Source organism: Mustela nigripes, chromosome 3, assembly GCF_022355385.1.
Source record: "Mustela nigripes isolate SB6536 chromosome 3, MUSNIG.SB6536, whole genome shotgun sequence".
Classification (NCBI taxonomy): Eukaryota; Metazoa; Chordata; class Mammalia; order Carnivora; family Mustelidae; genus Mustela; species Mustela nigripes.
In genome coordinates, this window is record NC_081559.1 from 43,627,894 (window position 1) to 43,644,596 (window position 16,703).

Sequence of the window (16,703 nt, forward strand, 5' to 3'; positions counted from 1 at the left end):
AAGCCCCATGTCAGGCTCCCTGCTCAGCAGGGAGTCTGCTTTTCCCTCTCCCTCTGCCTGCCGCTCCCCCTGCTTGTGCTCTCTTTGCCAAAGAAATCGATAAAATCTTTTTTAAAAATAGAATTATAAAAAATAAATAAAAGGAAGTGCTGAGTGAACAGTTGGGGGGGGGGTGCCTTACACAACAGTGAGCTCTGGCCCTGGAGCTCTGTGAGTGTAGAAACCATACATTTCTTTCACTTTTGTAACTTCCTCGTGCTTATGACCAGTTGTGTCACCTCTGGTCTTTTTCGACATAACTGATTGGCACTAAGCCCTCACCAGCCACCGGTCCTGTCCTGAGGACAGCCTGCCTGGGTCGAACTCTCATCATTGTGGGTCCCTGTCCCAGGGTCTCCCGGTCTTGGCAAGTAGGCGCATTGCCCAGTGTGGGGGTGCAGTCAGTACGAACGTCATAAAACCTGCCGTGGCTCAGAGATTTGAGCCCTGTAAACCTGCCTTGTTTTAGATGGGTCACTTTCCCAAGCAGTTAAGATACAAAAATAGTGAAGTAAGGTCTTTTCTCATAGGATTAAGAGTGTCCCCCTAGGGCAGAGATGAGACTAAATTTCCCTTTTGCTTTAAGAGTTACTTTCTCTTCAGCTGGAGCTAATACAACATAGCAGAAGCCTCCTTCACAAATTAAAAAAAACAAAAAACAAAACACACACACACACACACACACACACACACACGAAAACCCTTCAGTCGCAACTGCCACTTACACTGAGCACAGGAAATCAAGTTATTTATAGTCGCTGAGCTGTTTTCAGGTAATGTTGATTGGAGTCTTACCTGATTAGAGGTCCTTATCTAGCTTCTACAGAGTTGTGAGGGCAAATGCTGGTGCAATAAGTTTGCTCCTCAAAAGGCAATGTTCAGGAGGAATTTGTTATCCTTGAAAAATCAGGCTATGTGACTCAACAGAGGCATTGTTTATGACTAGTTACTCAGGGTTTCCAAGTATCTGTTCATATTTAAAAGCATTCATCTTGGAATCTCAGAGGCCAAAAGGTTCAAATCACTAACCTGTTATCAAGATAAGCCTGTTACTCACCCGCTACAGGTTGGAGACTGGGTAGGGAGCAGAGGATTTTTTTTTTTTTTATTACCCACAGCTTTTCTTTGGGCCACCAAAATCTTAGTTTTAGTTTTTGTTTTTTAATAAAGAAGCTCATTTTCATGAAATGGATTTACTGAATTTTCATTATTTAGACTTTCTAGATAAAATTATATTAGCTTCTTTTTCCATGTTTGTGAAACAAGGCATTATCTTGATTCTCTCCGTGATGTAATATTCCAAATTGCCATGGATTGATTGAGGCCACGACTGAAATCCCCTTCCCCTGGCCAAATTCCAGAATAAATAAACAACAAAACCAGCAACAACACAAATGTGTATTCTGAGACTCATCCGTTCATTAGGGCGAAGGCCGGAGCTCAAGTGGTTTTCTCTTTAATACGGTAACCTGACAATTTTAAAGTCATGTAAGTGGTTTTGCCTTGAGTGGAAAAGCCTAACGACTTTGTAGTAGGAAAGTCATTTATCTTAATTTAATGAGGACTTTTAATTGTAACCAAAATGTTTCATTTGTATGTTTGTGTAATCAGCCTTCTCAAAGCAACCTCATTTCTGATCCTCACATCTTTTTTATTTTGTGGCAAGTGGGTGTGTCATCTTCCAAGGGGGAGAGAAATAGAGTGGCCTTTTGGTGTGGGCTGGGACCTCCTCTCCCTGCTCTGAAATTCCCCCCAGGCCTGTTCTCCTGGTGGGTGCCTCAGCTTGCTTGTCTTCTCCCTGTGCCTTTAAACCCCATCTGAGCTAAATTCACAGGGCTGGGTCCCTAGCGGCTACAGAAGGTAGAGGATGATGAGTTAAGCATTAACAACAGGTAGCATCCCCAGACACCTGCAGGGTCAGCCCTGTTAAATGGTTTCTGTAGACAGCTTTCCTAGCCCTTGCCAGAACCTTGTTTGGTTATCTCCATGTACAGATAAAGGGGAACCTGAGGCTCAGAGCATCAGAGGACTTTCCCGAGTACACCCAGCTAGCAGGTGGTAGAGCCGGCTCAGACACAGGCCTGCTAATTCAGAGCTGGTGCTGATAACTGTCGCCACTGTATACAGTCCTTCACCGAGGGTCTGGCCAGCGGCTGCTGCTGTGTGGCTGCTGTGAGCTTCTCTTTGCAGCCTCTGGGGTGTCACAACCCCAGCATAAGGAGAAGTGTTTCTGGTTGCTAAGGCAGCCTCTTAGGGCACATTGCCTTGCCCCAAATGCATAATGATACATCTTCGTTTTATTGAACATTTCCTTTTTTTCTCTGGTAGTTTTTCGACAAAAGAACTTTCTTTAAAAAAAATTTTTTTTTAATTTTTTTGTTTATTGGGGTACATGCTTGACTCAGTTTGGTTAAGCGTCTGCCTTCAGCACAGGTCATAGTCTCAGAGTCCCCAATTGAGCCCCACATCAGGCTCCCTGCTCAGCGGGAGTTTGCTTCTCCCTCTCCCTCTGCCGCCATCCAGCACCCCCCCACCACCTCAGATTGTGTGCTCTTCTATCTCTCTTCACTCTCTCAAATGAATAAATAAAGTCTTTTTAAAAAGAGATTTTTTATTTATTCATTGAGAGAGAGCGAGTGAGGGCATCAAGCAGGGGAGCAGCAGAGGCAGAGGGAGAAACAGACTCCCCACTGAGCAGGGAGCCCACCAGGGGCTCCATCCCAGGACCCCACCCTGGGAAGAGAGACACTTAAGCAACTGAGCCATGCAGGCACCCCAGACAAAAGAAATTTCAGTGGACTTTATTTTTCTAAATAAGGAAAAAAAGAGTAAAACTGAAAGACAGCCACAGAAATTTCTGTTTTTCTATTTTCACACCACACCAACTTTGTAAGTGCTATGTATGTCAGCATCCCACAGAAGCCTCCTTCCTGGGTGCTGTGCGGCTCTACCCCACCCCACCCAGACAGACAAGCTCACTGAGAATTGAAATGATCCCTCTGGGGGCACCCGGGTGGCTCAGTCAGTTAAACGTCTGCCTTCAGCTCTGGTCGGTCGTGGTCCCAGGGTCCTAGGATTGAGTCCCACACCAGGCTCCCTGCTCCGGAGAGCCTCCTTCTCTCCTTCTCTGCCACTGCCACACATGCTCTCTCTCACTCTCTCTCTTTCTCAAACAGATAAATAAAATCTTAAAAGAGAGAGGGAGGAAGGAAGGATGGAAGGGTGGCCTCTGTTTCTCTCCTGGCTTGTTCTAGGAGTAGCGCTCGAATAGAGGCCATGTAGTAAATAGTCATGTGCTGCCTGATAAAGGAAAGCTCTGGAGTGTCCAGCCCTATTCTGAAAAGGAACGATGTCTGTTTTTGTGACACCTTAAAAAAAATGTGGGGTTTGCAGGGAAGACTGTGAGTAGAGCAGGTTAAGGGGAAAGGAGGGGGGCCCAGATGAATTGACCAGAGAGCATCTGTCACCTGGAGGCCCAGCCGCACAAATGGGGCCAAGATGCTCTCCCCTGTCGGTCACACATGGTTATTTGTCGCTGTCTCTTGCTTTCCTTTGTCATTCAAGCTCATTGAGGCTATTGAAGGAAATGTGGGCCTTCTCTCAGCTCAGAAAAAAATGTGAAAGATGTAAACAGCAAGAGGAGAAATGTATCCGTGTGGAGGACACTGTGCAACATGTTCATTTGCCCCCATCAGTATAGCAGTAGTTGCTAAATTGAAGATAGTGCTGGGAAGTTTCACTGGGTAAATGTTACTTTGTAAAGTTTAAGGTGAATGATACTAGTCGCTGCTTTCTATAAAGTAACATGAATAATATTTTTTCTGAATAGGGCCAGTTTGTTATTTTGGCATATGGGGAGTTTTTTTTAAAAAAAAATTCATTATTCAGAAAAGCAAAGTCAGGAGATTTCTAGTAGCAAAATGGGGAAAGAGAACTGACAGTCTCACTGTAGAAACAGTTCACCTCTGGTGTAGAGATACAACATTTTAGAAGTGAAGGAAACTCCCGGAGATCGCTTAGCCTGGTTCCCCCGTTCCCTGTGATGAGAGCTAGCATCCAAGAGTGATGCAGTGTCCAAAAGACAGACTGTTAATTATAGAGAACACACTGATGGTCACCAGAGAGGAGTGGCTTTGCGGGGTGTGGAGATAAGTGATGAGGATGAAGGAACACATTTACCATGATGAGAACTGAGTAATGCATGGAGCTATTGAATCACTGTATTGTACACCCAAAACTAACATAACATGGTATGTTAATTACTCTGGAGATAAGATAATGAAATCAGATATAGATAAATAAATATTGCATGATTAACACACCACCACCAACAACAAAGAAGGTGGTGTAGTTTGTCAGAGCCCACATAAGTGGTGAAGGGTAGACCCAGAACCCGAGTGGGTGTTGAGGCCCCTCCCTGGTTGGTCTCCGTCTGCAGAGACCTGGAGCGCTGTGACCCAGCCTGCGGAGAGGGGGTGCCCGATGCTCTGGGCTTTAACACCAGGTGCCCTGGTCTGGGCTCCTGGAGGCCCATGGCCTAATCTTGCAAAATAGAGGTCTCTCTGAAGGCTGGTGTTTTATCATAAAATTCCTTAGTAATTTTACCTTCTATTCCAGAACTCACTGGAGTTGGCTTTGGTGGCAACTTGGTGTTTTAGATAACTAGTTACTTTAGTCTGTTTAAATACACACACACACACACACACACACACACACATATATATGTTTGTTTGTTTATTTATTTATTTATTTGAGAGAGATAGAGACCGAGAGAACGAGAGTGAGCAGGGAGAAGGGCAGAGGGAAAGAATTCCAAGCAGAATTCACCACCCACCCCAACACAAAGCCCGACATGGGGGCTCGATCCCATAACCCAGAGATTATGACCTGAACTGAAATCAAGAGTCGGACGCTCAACTGACTGAGCCACCCAGGCGCTCCTATGCTGTAGTCTTTAACTTTCTGTTTTCCAAACCTTCAAGTAAGATGGACAAAGCGTGTCATGTTTAGTCTGTGGCTCACGCAGCGGCTCCCAGCCCTGTGCCCTTGACCTGTGGCCGGACTGTTTGGACCGAGAGGCTGAGCTGTAGAGAGGCTCAGCTCCCCTGTCCCATTCTGCACTTTCAAAGCTGTGGTTCTCAACCCTGTCAGACCCAGGCCCCCTTGTTGTAACAAGTTTTTAACATTCTCATTGCTAACCTGAAATGAAATTCATATGTGGTAGAATCTGCTGGGACATGTGATGTCAAGTCAATACAGTGTTTCAGCTGTTGCACTGAAAAGAGATAAAACAAAGGTAGATTGCCCTAGGAGAACATGGGTTTCGATAGAGAAAGGCTCTAGCCCCGGTGCACCAGAAGACCAAGGGAGCCGTCTCCGGAGAGCCAACGATGCCCTGAGCTGTAGCTGTGAACACAGACCGATGCAGGCCTGTGGTGCTGAGACCCAGATGCCACACAGCTTGGGGCTGTGGGTGCCTTGACATTCCCAAGTGGTCCCTGACTCTTGAGGAAGTTCTGAACACAGCCAAGTCATCTTTCCTCAATGCTGATTGCATTCCTGAAACAGCCAGTGTATCTTACATGGCGCGAATTGTATTTTGATTTTATGCGTACATTGGAATCAGTTTGTAGATCAGGAAATTATGAGGTGGTTTCTTCTCTCCATCTGAGTCGTCAGTGGGAAGGTTCTTCACTGAGCAGGCCTGTCTGAAGGCAGGATGGTTGGCCTGCTGTGTCCTGCCTTCAGTCACCGTGATGCCTTCAGTGCCCCCTAGACTCCCAAAATGCCCTCTGAAGTGTTGTTCCTGTCTCCCATCAGCACCTGCAATTTCAAAGTACCTTCCCTTTGTGGTGACTGTACTCACAGGCGTGGCCATAAAGCCACTGGGGGGATCTACAGTAATCTTGTAGGCCAGGGTTTTATAAAGAGGAGCGTGAAGTGCACATGGCAGCCGAGGAACAAGGGGTGGTGGGTGCCGGCTACAGAGACAGCATGAGCCACTGTTGGTGAGCTGCTGGCTCATGCGCTCCCCTTCCCGTTAGTGTCCCCCGTTGCACTAGGCTGCTTGGACCAGCAGCCCGTCTTGAGAAGCTGCCGCACACGAGGGGTTGGGGACGTACCTAGAATACAAGCTGGCTGTCGCCACTTCCTGTGGCAAAGGCCACTCTGGGCAGGGACTCTGTGCCAGCCTTGTGGTTACCCTGCACAGCCGTCCAGTCCAGATGAGAGCTAGGCAGTGCATCCTAAGGGGCTTTCCTGTGGGCCTGTGTCCACGGCCTCCAGCGATTCGGAGGTTTCCAGTCTGCCCCCAGCAGGATTCCTGAGCCTTTGTCAGCCTGGGGCCAGATCTCAAGGGGCAGAAGGTTCTGCTTGTTTCCAAACAAAATTGCTTCTTTGTCACTGCTTCAGGCTTCAGCTGCATGAGACTCCTCCTACCTTCCCGTGAGCGAACCTTTCCCTGAGAGCTTATGAGCTCTGGTTAGACAATGCGGCCTGGGAAAATAGTCTGGTTTTTCAGTTCTGCTTGATTCTAAACCTAAAAGCTAAAAGGAATGTGTACAATCAATAGTAAAACTTTCCTCCTAATTCTAGAACACTTTACAGCCACCAGATCGCTTGTGTTTCTGAACAGCCCGTGTGGCTCATTTCCATGTTACATCTGAGCAAATGGAACAAAGAGGTGCCGGCCCCTGGGGTCCCTGAGGTGTGGCCACGGCTCAGAGGTGGACTCTCTCCGTGGCCCCCAGCAGTGGTCTTAATGTGTGGGGACAGCCTCCTCCCAAACACCTGTACTCAAATGGCTGCATGCCTGGTCACAGGGCACGGCCCACCATGGTGGGCACTCCAGCAGTGCGTGTGAGCCTACTTTGGGCTCTGTGTCCTGTCGTGACAGGTGGCCGCTGACTTCCAGAGCCCTCCTCCTGGTGCCCTTCCAGCCCCCAGACCTCACTGTAGGAAGTGACAAGAGTGCCTCTCAGTCACGTTTGTCAAGAATCACCCCCAAGTCAGGACTCATACTCCCCTTCTAGCTTCCAGGTAGAGTTCTGGAACCACTGGGGGCAACTGCAGAGTGGCTGAGCAGAATAAAAACATTTTCTGGGATCATAGGATGTGCGGGCTCGGGGTATAGGGCTCCACACCCTGCCGGAATCCCTGGAGAGTATGGAAGCTGAGGACCCGGACCCAGAGCCAGTGACCCAAGGCCACACCAGGCTCTCCAGGAAGTGACCGTGTCTTCCTCCCACAGCAGCAGATCCTGCTCCTGAAACTCCTGTCCTGCTGGTGTTTATCACCTGCCTGTTCTTTGATGGCCAGCCCATGGAGTCCTCAAGGTAGTTAAATGGGTAGGAGCCACAGGAAGGATATAGACACCTTAGAGCTGCACTGCGGAGACAGGGTTTGTGGGGGAGACACATCCCCCGTCAGAGGCCCTGCTGGGAGAGTGAGGGTGCATGAGCCGTTGGAGAGGAGGCTCTGGGGATCAGGCCCTTGCTGCTGTGTGTGTCCACAGTGTCTCCCATGGCATACACGACGCCCCTGCGTCTGAGAGCTGTCCTATCTATCTAGGGTCAGTTGTAACAGGGGCTCTGTGGAGTCAGTGGTTCCGCTTTTTAGAATTCTTCTCGGGAGAATCTGGTGGTGATGAGTGGGGGCTTCTCTTCCCAACTGTCTCCATCATCAGAGGGCCCCTTGCTTTAAAGCCCAATGTCTCTGAAGCACCATTTGCGGGGTTCGAGGCCAGGGTGGGGGGTCTCTGGGGGAAGGGTGAGGCTGGCCTGTTAGGGGAAAGGACACTGCATTCTGGCCTGGAGCCTGGCTGGATCGGCTCCTCCCCAGACCCTGGAGAGGCCTGCTGGGGTGTGGCTGGGGGAGCAGCGGGGGGGCAGCTGTGGGGGAGCTGGGGGTGTGGCTGGGGGAGGCGGCAGCCCTGTAGGGGTTTCTAGCAACACCCCTGGACACCTTAGCAGCCCTGAGCATGGTTTTGGTTTGGGGGCTCTGTCCTTTCTTTCCTTCCTCTCTTTCTCTCTCTCCCTGCCTCCCCCTTTTACCCTCCCTTTTAAAAATTTCCTATTTATTATGAAAAATTTCAAACATACCCAAACACAGATGGGTTAACAGAAGACAGAGTTCCCCACACTTGAGCGAGCGTCAGCACCACCCCGCCCCCGCCAACACACACAGACACACTGGGAGCATGTTGAAGCCCAGCAGGCTGGACTCCATCCCAGAGGCTCTGACTGGGAGGGCCTGGGGGTGGGAGGTGATTCTGCATCTCCACCTCCTCCCAGGTGTGCGGGTGCGCGGGGGGGGGGGGGCGGGGGGGTGCACCAGCCAGCCCGGCAGCTGTCAGCTTACATCCCTGCAGACCCCTCCTTCCCCCTCCCCCCTACTTATTAGAAGGCAAATCTGATGGCAATCATACTATTTCATCTTAAATATTTTTTAGTATGTATCTCAACAAAGACGCGGGGAGCAGGAGGAGGCTTACGGCCCAGAGCTCTGCCTTTCCTGGAGCCCTTGAAGGCAGATGCTGAGGGCTTGATGCCCGTCTCCTGTCAGCTCTTGTAGAAAGGGAAGGGGGCATTCCAGAACTGGGAGAAAGGGCCAAGCCAGCTTGCCCTGCTGCCGTCCCGGGAGGTGCCCTGAGGTCACAGAATGAGCTTGGTCACAGGTCCATCGGGGAGCATCCCAGGAGCAACATGGGAGCTGAACAACGAGGCAGCGGACTGCTTGCTGGGCAGGGTGCGCGGTCTTGTATTCCAAGCTTGCTTTTCTGAATCCCTGTGCCTTTTGACTTTCTGTCTTACATCCCACAAACCCACCCCTTTCCATCCTTCCAGTTTCGATGGACCATCACCCTCTTCCTTGAGTTGGGGAGTTTAGGGGAATTGAAGTGACGGCACTCCCCGACTCTGAGCCCCACCCACACAGGCCCTGGGGGGGTGAGCTGGGGTCAGCAGGCAGGATGTCCCGTCCAGGTTTGGGGAAAGCACCCTGTGTGTCACAAGCATCGGGTATGGCACGTGGGGTTTCTTCACCAGGGTTCTCTGGCTGCTGGCACACACGGGCTTGGGACCCTAGGCTCCTGGCACCCTGCCAATGCCCTCTGGCCACCCGCTTTGCTTCATCCCACCTGTTGAGGTTCACAGGGTTGCTGGCTCAAAGCAACCTCTGCCCACCTCCTAGATTCCCTACTGCCTCCTCAGTCCCTTCCCATTCCCCACATAGCAGCCAGAGCGCTAGTTCTCAAACAGAGGTCAGCCCCTCCATGTCCCTTTGTAAAACCCTCCAGTGGTTTCACATTCCTTCAAGATAAGGTTCCAGAAGATACAGGGGCTGAAGCTAGGGCCCATGTCCCAGGCTCTCTGGCTCCTCCAGCTTGTCCCACATTCCAACTCCCCAGCCCTGGCTGTCTCCTCCAGAGACCGGGGACCCACACCGACATCCACAAGTCCTTCCCTGGCCGGGTCTGAAGGTGGTGCAAGGTTGGGTGGGCCTGGGCTGGCCATCACCAGTAGCTGCTGTCCCTCCCCACCAGCTAAGTGCAGAAGTGAAAGTAAGCATTTGGAAACTCTCCTACAAACTGTGACATAGCTGTGACCTCAAGAGTGAGTTTATAGTTCACAAAGGTGGCAGGTGGTGATGGGTTTGTCCTGCACACAGAAGCACTGGCCCAAGGCATGGGGGGAACCCAAGAACCCTTGCCTGGCCTGAGGCAATGGGAGGGCAGTGCGCGTCCCAGGAAATGCTGTGGGGAATGAATTCCTGTTTGCTTATCACCGTGGTGGACCAGAGCTGTTTTGTATTCTTTTGTTTTCTTCATGACTTGATCATAACATATTTCTTTCTGGTGACTTCACAGGGATCGCTTGGGGGATCTCGGTCTCTTAGGCTCTGGGTTGGGCTCTTTCATGTTCTTGGTAACATCAGTGTTTTCAGGCTAAATTGTGTCGTCAGACTCTCTATCTAGTCTTTCATTCAGGCCTCTCGGGCCAGGACCAGGCTTGTGATGCTGGTCACAGTCGTGTGCTCATGAAGTTGGTCATGCAGAGGTATCTAGACCTGTTTAAATGTCGACACCTGTGTCTGTTGGTGTTTAGTTAGTTGGATTCACAGAAGAGAACATGATTTTTACCACTTCCTATGTGACAGGCGTCTCGCTTCCCGGGTGTGAGTCCCATGCGAACCCTAAGAGAGGAAGGTGTTTCACAAGGCAGCAATCACAACGATTCGAAATCGTACTGCCTGAGAAGTTTAGCCCTTTTCTGAATTGGAACTGAAGGTCAAGTGACTACAGCTGATACAGCTTCATAAGGAACTTACCCTGTGACTTGGTTCATTCCCACCATTCCTTTATCATCCAGGCCTGGGTCCCTCAGATCCAGAGCTCTGGTGGGTTTTAGTCTGTTGGTGCCATTGTCCTCATGACCAGGACAGACTTTCTGGATTGGACCTGAGGACCATAGGAGTGTGTGGGCCAAGATGGGAGCCACTTCCAGGGTGGAGGGAGGCCCACGGGGTAGCTGAGATGTAGTCTGTGTGGTCCGATGGGCTGTTGTTTTGGAAGCCTGCCTGTCTGGTGGGAGGTCACACCAGGGGTCAGGGACTGCGTGTTCACCGAGATGGTCTCCTCAGGGATCGTTGGTCCAGTCCCAAGCAGAGCTACAGGAAAGCAATGGGGGACGGGATGGGTGTATGCAGTTCAGACTCCCCCCAGGTCAGAGACACTAGCCTTGTGACACCAGACCCCACCTCTTTGTCTTATCTCTTGCTGCCGGCAGGAGAGTCTGACTTCCTGATCCTCTTTTAAAGGGCTCACCTGATTAGGTGAGGCCCACCCAGGATCATCTATCTTTTGATTAAGTCAGCTGACGAGAGACCGTAATTATTTTTGTGTTTCTTTGGCCTTGAGATATCACCCCAGCTCCAGTCACAGGAGCGGCATCACTCCCACTCACGGTGCTGCCCATGCTCAAGGGGAGAGGATTTTGTGGAGCAAGTACACCAGGGCAGGAATCTTGGGGACCCCTGAGAATCGGACTGCCACCCTCCTCTCTGCCTGTGCCCCCCCCCCCCCCCGCAGCCCTCCCTTCTTCTCTTTCCCTGTCTCTCACATTCCTGCTCCGCCCCTCCCCTTCCCCCTCCTGCATGCCCTCCCTTCTCCCTTCCCCTTCTGCCTCCAGGCCTGGTTCCAAGCTGGTGGCTCTGGCGGCCTGGGCTGTACCGGCACAGACACAGACCCGGAGCCAGCAGGCAGGGGCCGGGCCTCCCCGCAGCAAGGCAGGCAGGTAGGTAGGCTGCACTCAGAGTGAACCTAGTCCTCTTGCTGACCCAGCCAAGCTACCGTAGCATTTCAGCGTGGCCGGGTGTCAGTCACACAAGCCTTCCCCTCCCTTCCCCCGAACTCTGCTGGATCTTTTTAGACCCTGAGTGGCCCCCTCCACGGTGTAGCATGGTTTAGAAAATTGAAAATGGTGCCAAGGTATCAATGTACTGAAGCAGTTGTGAAATTTGACCCCACCACCACCCCCGACTTGAGGGACCTGGGCTCGGGTTGATAGAGGAACCACACGAATGAACCAAGTTACAGAAGAAATTCCTTATAAGGCCACACACCAGCCAGTCTCTGACAGATGAGCTAAGGTCAGTTTTCAACCCAGATTCGAATTCAGACAAGATAAATTTGTGAGTCAGTTACCAGTGTGGCATGGAGGACACGGGCGTCCTCGACACTGGGATCCACCGTGCTGATGGGAGCCTGGTCCTTCGGGACAGGCTGGATGATGACACCTGGGCCACCTCCTGTTTGCTGGCCCACTGGCCACACCAGAAGAACTCTGGCTGCCTCTCCCGGCCCTGCTTTAACACCTAAAACTATCAACAGAATTGTCAGTGGAAGAATTACAAGTATATTCATTCCCCCAAAGAAACCAAGTGGAAAGAAGGTGGAATTTGCTTGACACCGGAAAACCCAAATCCTGGTGCATGTGCGCCACGTCCTCACGGAGCCGTTTGCTGTACCCCTGAAACAGTGAATGGACAGATCTGTGGAGTGGGAAGCAGTGTGAGTGGCAGGTTCAAGGGCGCAAGTCAGCCCTGGTCTAGAGTTTTAATGGTCTTCAGTACAGTTTGGCTAAATAGCTATCCAAGTTGATAAATAGTTACATGGAAACTGTTTTGTTTTGTCTTGTTTTCATGTAATGCTTCCAACAGCTAGGACCCACCGACCATCCTGCTCTGGTCTTGTCTTGAGGAAAGACGAGCTTCCTGGCACTGTGGATGTTGGAGAGGAAGCAGAGGGCAGCAGGGTGTCCTGAGAGGTGACTAGACAGGAGTTCTGGAATGTAGTGTCAGAGTCCCAGCCCTGTGCCCTGGGACAGGTCCAACAGCCTCTCTAGGCATCCACTTCCTGCTTTGTAAAAGGGACGGTCCTGCCCAGCTCTGATGCTTTGCTCTACGCAGTAGTCTGTCATAGCTCCAGAGGAAGGCACGCACCCAGCCCTGCCACTTGGAGGCTGTGTGACCTTGGTCAAGTTACATGCCCTCTCTTTGCCATAGTTCTCTCCTCTATAAACTGGGGATGGTAATAATATCTACCTAAGAGGGTTGTTGTAAGGTGTATGTGGCACAATATTTATAAGGTCCTTAGAGCTGTGCCCACTTAGGGGAGCCTGGGGGGCTCAGTCGGTTGAGCATCTGCCTTCAGCTAGGGTCATGCTCTCAGGTCATGGGATTGTCACATGTCGGGCTCCCTGATCAGTTGGGAATTGGCTTCTCCTTCTCCCTCTGCCCCTTTCTCCTGCTCGTTCTCTCCCTTTCAAATAAGTAAATAAAGTCTTTTATAAACAACAACAGCATCCATGCCTACTTGGCATTTAGTAAGGGCTCTGTAAACGGTAGTGATCCTTATTGTCTGTACGACTGCTGCCATCATTCCTGCTGACCTTTAACTCGTATGAGTCTGTGATGTGTTACGGTGTATTTATTAAACGCCAAACAAAGTCTCTTACTAACGGCCTCATCATTCACACGAAAGGAGCCACTGATCCGTCTGCTAATAAAATCCCCTGTGTGTTTCAGGCGGAGGCAAGGCTGGCGGCGAAGCGTGCGGCCCGTGCCGAGGCTCGGGAGATCCGAATGAAGGAGCTGGAGCGGCAGCAGAAAGAGGTAAGGCTCGTGGTTCTGTGAGGGTTCCTTTCACAGGTGTTTTCATTTTGGGTAGAGCGTGCAGGTGCAGAGACACCTGTTGCTATTTACACACCTGTCCGCTTGACAGTGCTCACGATCGGAATGCGCCGTGCCTGTGACTGTTGTTCAAGGTCAGGCCAGGGAGTGCGCATAGCACGGATGCCGGGCATGCCTGTCCCAGACCTCGACCTGCTGGGTCCTGAGACAGCCTCCCGCGCAGCCACTCGCCTGCCTACATCCAGCCCAGCCTTCTGGCCGAAAGGAGCCAAGAGCTGCTGGTTCTGAACCTCAAGGTCTATCCGTCCAGCCAGAATCTCAAGCCTCTGAGTTGAAAAGTGAAAGAACAGAATATTATATTTTAAAACTAACCAAACTGTTTTGTTTAAAAATATTTCCCCTTGCGGCTTTTACCTGTTTTAGTAAGTTTCGTGATGCCCGAAGCCCATATGTGGCACAGAAAACAGAATATACACCATGGGTGGGACAGCTTGGAAGAAACTGCGCCCCACCCCCCGCGCACCAAGGGAAGGTGGACAGGAATGGGCTTACATACCTGTTAATGTAGTCTGCTACTTATTTTCGTAATCTTGAGCTACAGCCTAGGTCGTGTGGACAGCGCGAGGACTCTTGACCTTGTGGTTAGAGCAGTGAACTTTTCTGTGACCTTGAAGTCCACGTGGTGAAGGAAGCAGACCCGTGTTCTCTGTGGGCTGCACCCTGTGGGAGCATCCACACCAGGCCCCACTGCAGGGCTTCTCTTGGTCAGAACATTTGAATTTGCCAAGCCGGAGGGAGGCAGCCAGCTGCTTTTCCCAGGGCTGATTTTGCATAGCCAGAATTTTAAAGCTGAGCCAGTGTTTATAAAGCACATGAGATTTCCAATAAAAACCTGCGTTTCCAGTTTCTCTTCAAATCCTTGTGGATTCCACTGCTCACCTTCACATTCCCTGAGGTGGCGGGGGGGGGGGGGGGGGGGGGCATGGGTTTGGCACTTTCCCAGTGCTTTCCCCTGAGAATCATGGTTGTCATTTTAAAACCGGAAATAGGCACTCTGGAATTTTTTGCGTGGGTGATTTGGACTCATGTGTCGCCGCACCGATGTCTACTGGGATGCGTCCCCTTCCGTCATCTCAGTGAAGGGTGAGGTTCAGCCCACTGGGGCTGAGGGTCATCAGCTCCAGGGGATGCATCTCACCAGGAGCGATGGTCAAAGATCCTTCAGAGATGCATTTTCAGGACATCTCTGGAGAGAAGGATCTGAACAGGAGGTCAAGAGAAAGTCTAGGTCCAGTTGCTTATAGACTTTGTCCCACACCTTTCTGAGACCCTGTCACTGTGCTGTGGGAGCCACCCTGACAGCAGACGGCTTCTGCCAACTCAGACGCTGGTATTAATAGTAATCAGAGGCCACTCAATGGAAAAGTTCTTTTAGCCTGAACTGGTTTTTAAAAATAGATATTTTTCCTTTTTTCAGATTTTTTTTTCAAACTGCCTGGTGTCTGGTTCCCGTTAGAATATTTTCGTTCATCCAGCAGACACCTGCACGCCCACTGTCTGCTGGACCCTGCAGCCCCCCGCCCCGCTTTGGAAGGGAACATGGCAGTGGGGGGCGGGCAGGTGTCCAGAGGCTGGGTCTCCAGCTCTGCCTCCCAGGCTGTACCACTGGTCTGGGGCCAACGGCCACTACCCTCTTGGGGCTCATTCACTTTTAATCTATTCCCTGGTTCTCCAACAGGCCCCTGGTCCCTGTTCTGTTAAAGTTGTAAAAGCCTTATAGGGGATCTTCCTGACATGTTCCCACTCTGCCAGCTTTTCCATGGTGGACCAAATCCCAGCAGCACTGGTGTGTCTGGCGGCCTGTCGCTGCGTCTGAGCCCACTGCTGGAGCCCACAGGGCTGACCCCAGGGAGAGAGAGAGAGAGGACAGTGACATCTGGGGGCCCTGCCTTGGGCACTCAGGATGGAGTCAGTAATCTTAACTTTATCATCAGCCTCGGGTGTAAGGGAAACTGACACGCACTGAGAGTACGATGTTAAATTTCCACAAAACCAAGAGGAGAATGAGTTATGCATTGTGTCCATACACATCTGTTTTCCAGATGCTATGTTTAGCGTAACTGTGGCCTTAGTGATGGGTGGAGTTCATTTCAATACAGGCATAATAACGTGTGGCTGAGCTTCACAAAGTGCTTTAGCAAAAGTGCTTGATGTAGAAAAATCTTGCTTGATCTAGAAAAAAGTGAAGAATTGAGCCACGAAAATGACTGTTTGAGTGGCCTCCTTTAGAAGCAAAGCCCCCCTGCTCCCGAGGTTCCTGTGGCTCCTCACAGTGGCCTCACAAGGAAGCCCCCACCAGACACACGGGGCTGGGGAGCCCCCGGTCCCTGCCACAGGGCGTTGGAACCTGGGCCTGTGCACCCGCAGAGCCCCGCTTCTGGGCAGTATGGCCATCCCTGGCATTTGGTGCCAGTTGAAGAGCTCGGCTTTGCAGAGAAAAGCTGATTAAAACCAGGAATCTGGTCAGAAACACCACAGTTGGCCTCGGTGGGACACGTGTTAGAACTGGGACACTCTCCGTTTTAACAGCATGTTTCACATTTGTTGTCAAGACATGGAAGCGGTTCCTGGAAATCAGATGTTGTATCTTGAGTCAAATTCCAAGGAACGTCTTGCACAAAAGCAGGTGGTCACTGGGGTCTCGTTGATCTTCTGCTACATGACAGAGGTGCTTGTGGATGCAGGCGTGGGTTTCCATGATGTGTGGGGCTGAGTTCCGAGGGGCCAGCAGGAAAGCTTGGCTTTGCATGTGAGAAAGTACCCCCGAGTGAGCACCAGCTTCTTGGTTTCTCTTCCCAGTGTGACCTCATCCTCCTCTGTGTGTGATTTCACCTTCCTCCCTGTGTGATCCCACAGACCATTCACCTGTGCTCACCCTCCTCCCTCTCTGACCTTACCTTCCTCCCTGTGTGATCTCACCCTCCTCCCTGTGTGATCCCCCAGAACATTCACCTGTGCTTACCCTCTTCCCTCTCTGACCTCACCCTTCTCCCTGCATGATCCCACAAAGCTTCACCCATGCTCACCCTCCTCCCTCTCTGGCCTCATCCTCCTCCCTGTGTGATCCCCCAGACCATTCACCTGTGCTCACCCTCCTCCCGTGTGATCTCATCCTGCTCCATGTATGATTTCACAGGCGATTTCCCCTGTGCTCACCTTTCTCCCTGTGATCTCACCCTGCTCCCTGTGTGACCCCATGGACTGGCAAAGAGTTAGTGAAGGCATCTCCACAGTTCCTTCTCTGCAGAACTCACACTCTCATTTGGGGTCCAGTTACATGCCTGATGACCAGCCCCCGTGACATAAATTCTCAGTGTGCATAGTGACACCCTGTGTGTGTCAGGAAGGGAGCAGAGAAGCCAGCCCTGGTCCATGCAGCCTGTGGGATGCTGAGTGAGGGAGTGGCATGTGGGATA

The 16,703-nt window shown here is 51.1% G+C and overlaps 1 protein-coding gene across 23 annotated transcripts in view; it reads left to right on the plus strand.

Moving 5' to 3' along the window:
• Positions 1 to 16,703, plus strand: part of LRRFIP1 (LRR binding FLII interacting protein 1) — a 136,335-nt gene that overhangs the window by 61,116 nt on the left and 58,516 nt on the right. For all 23 annotated transcript variants that reach the window (XM_059393811.1, XM_059393812.1, XM_059393790.1 and 20 more), the window contains exon 2: positions 13,123 to 13,209. In XM_059393811.1, the coding sequence (XP_059249794.1) occupies positions 13,123 to 13,209 (87 nt within the window). The remainder of the gene's footprint in view (positions 1 to 13,122; positions 13,210 to 16,703) is intronic.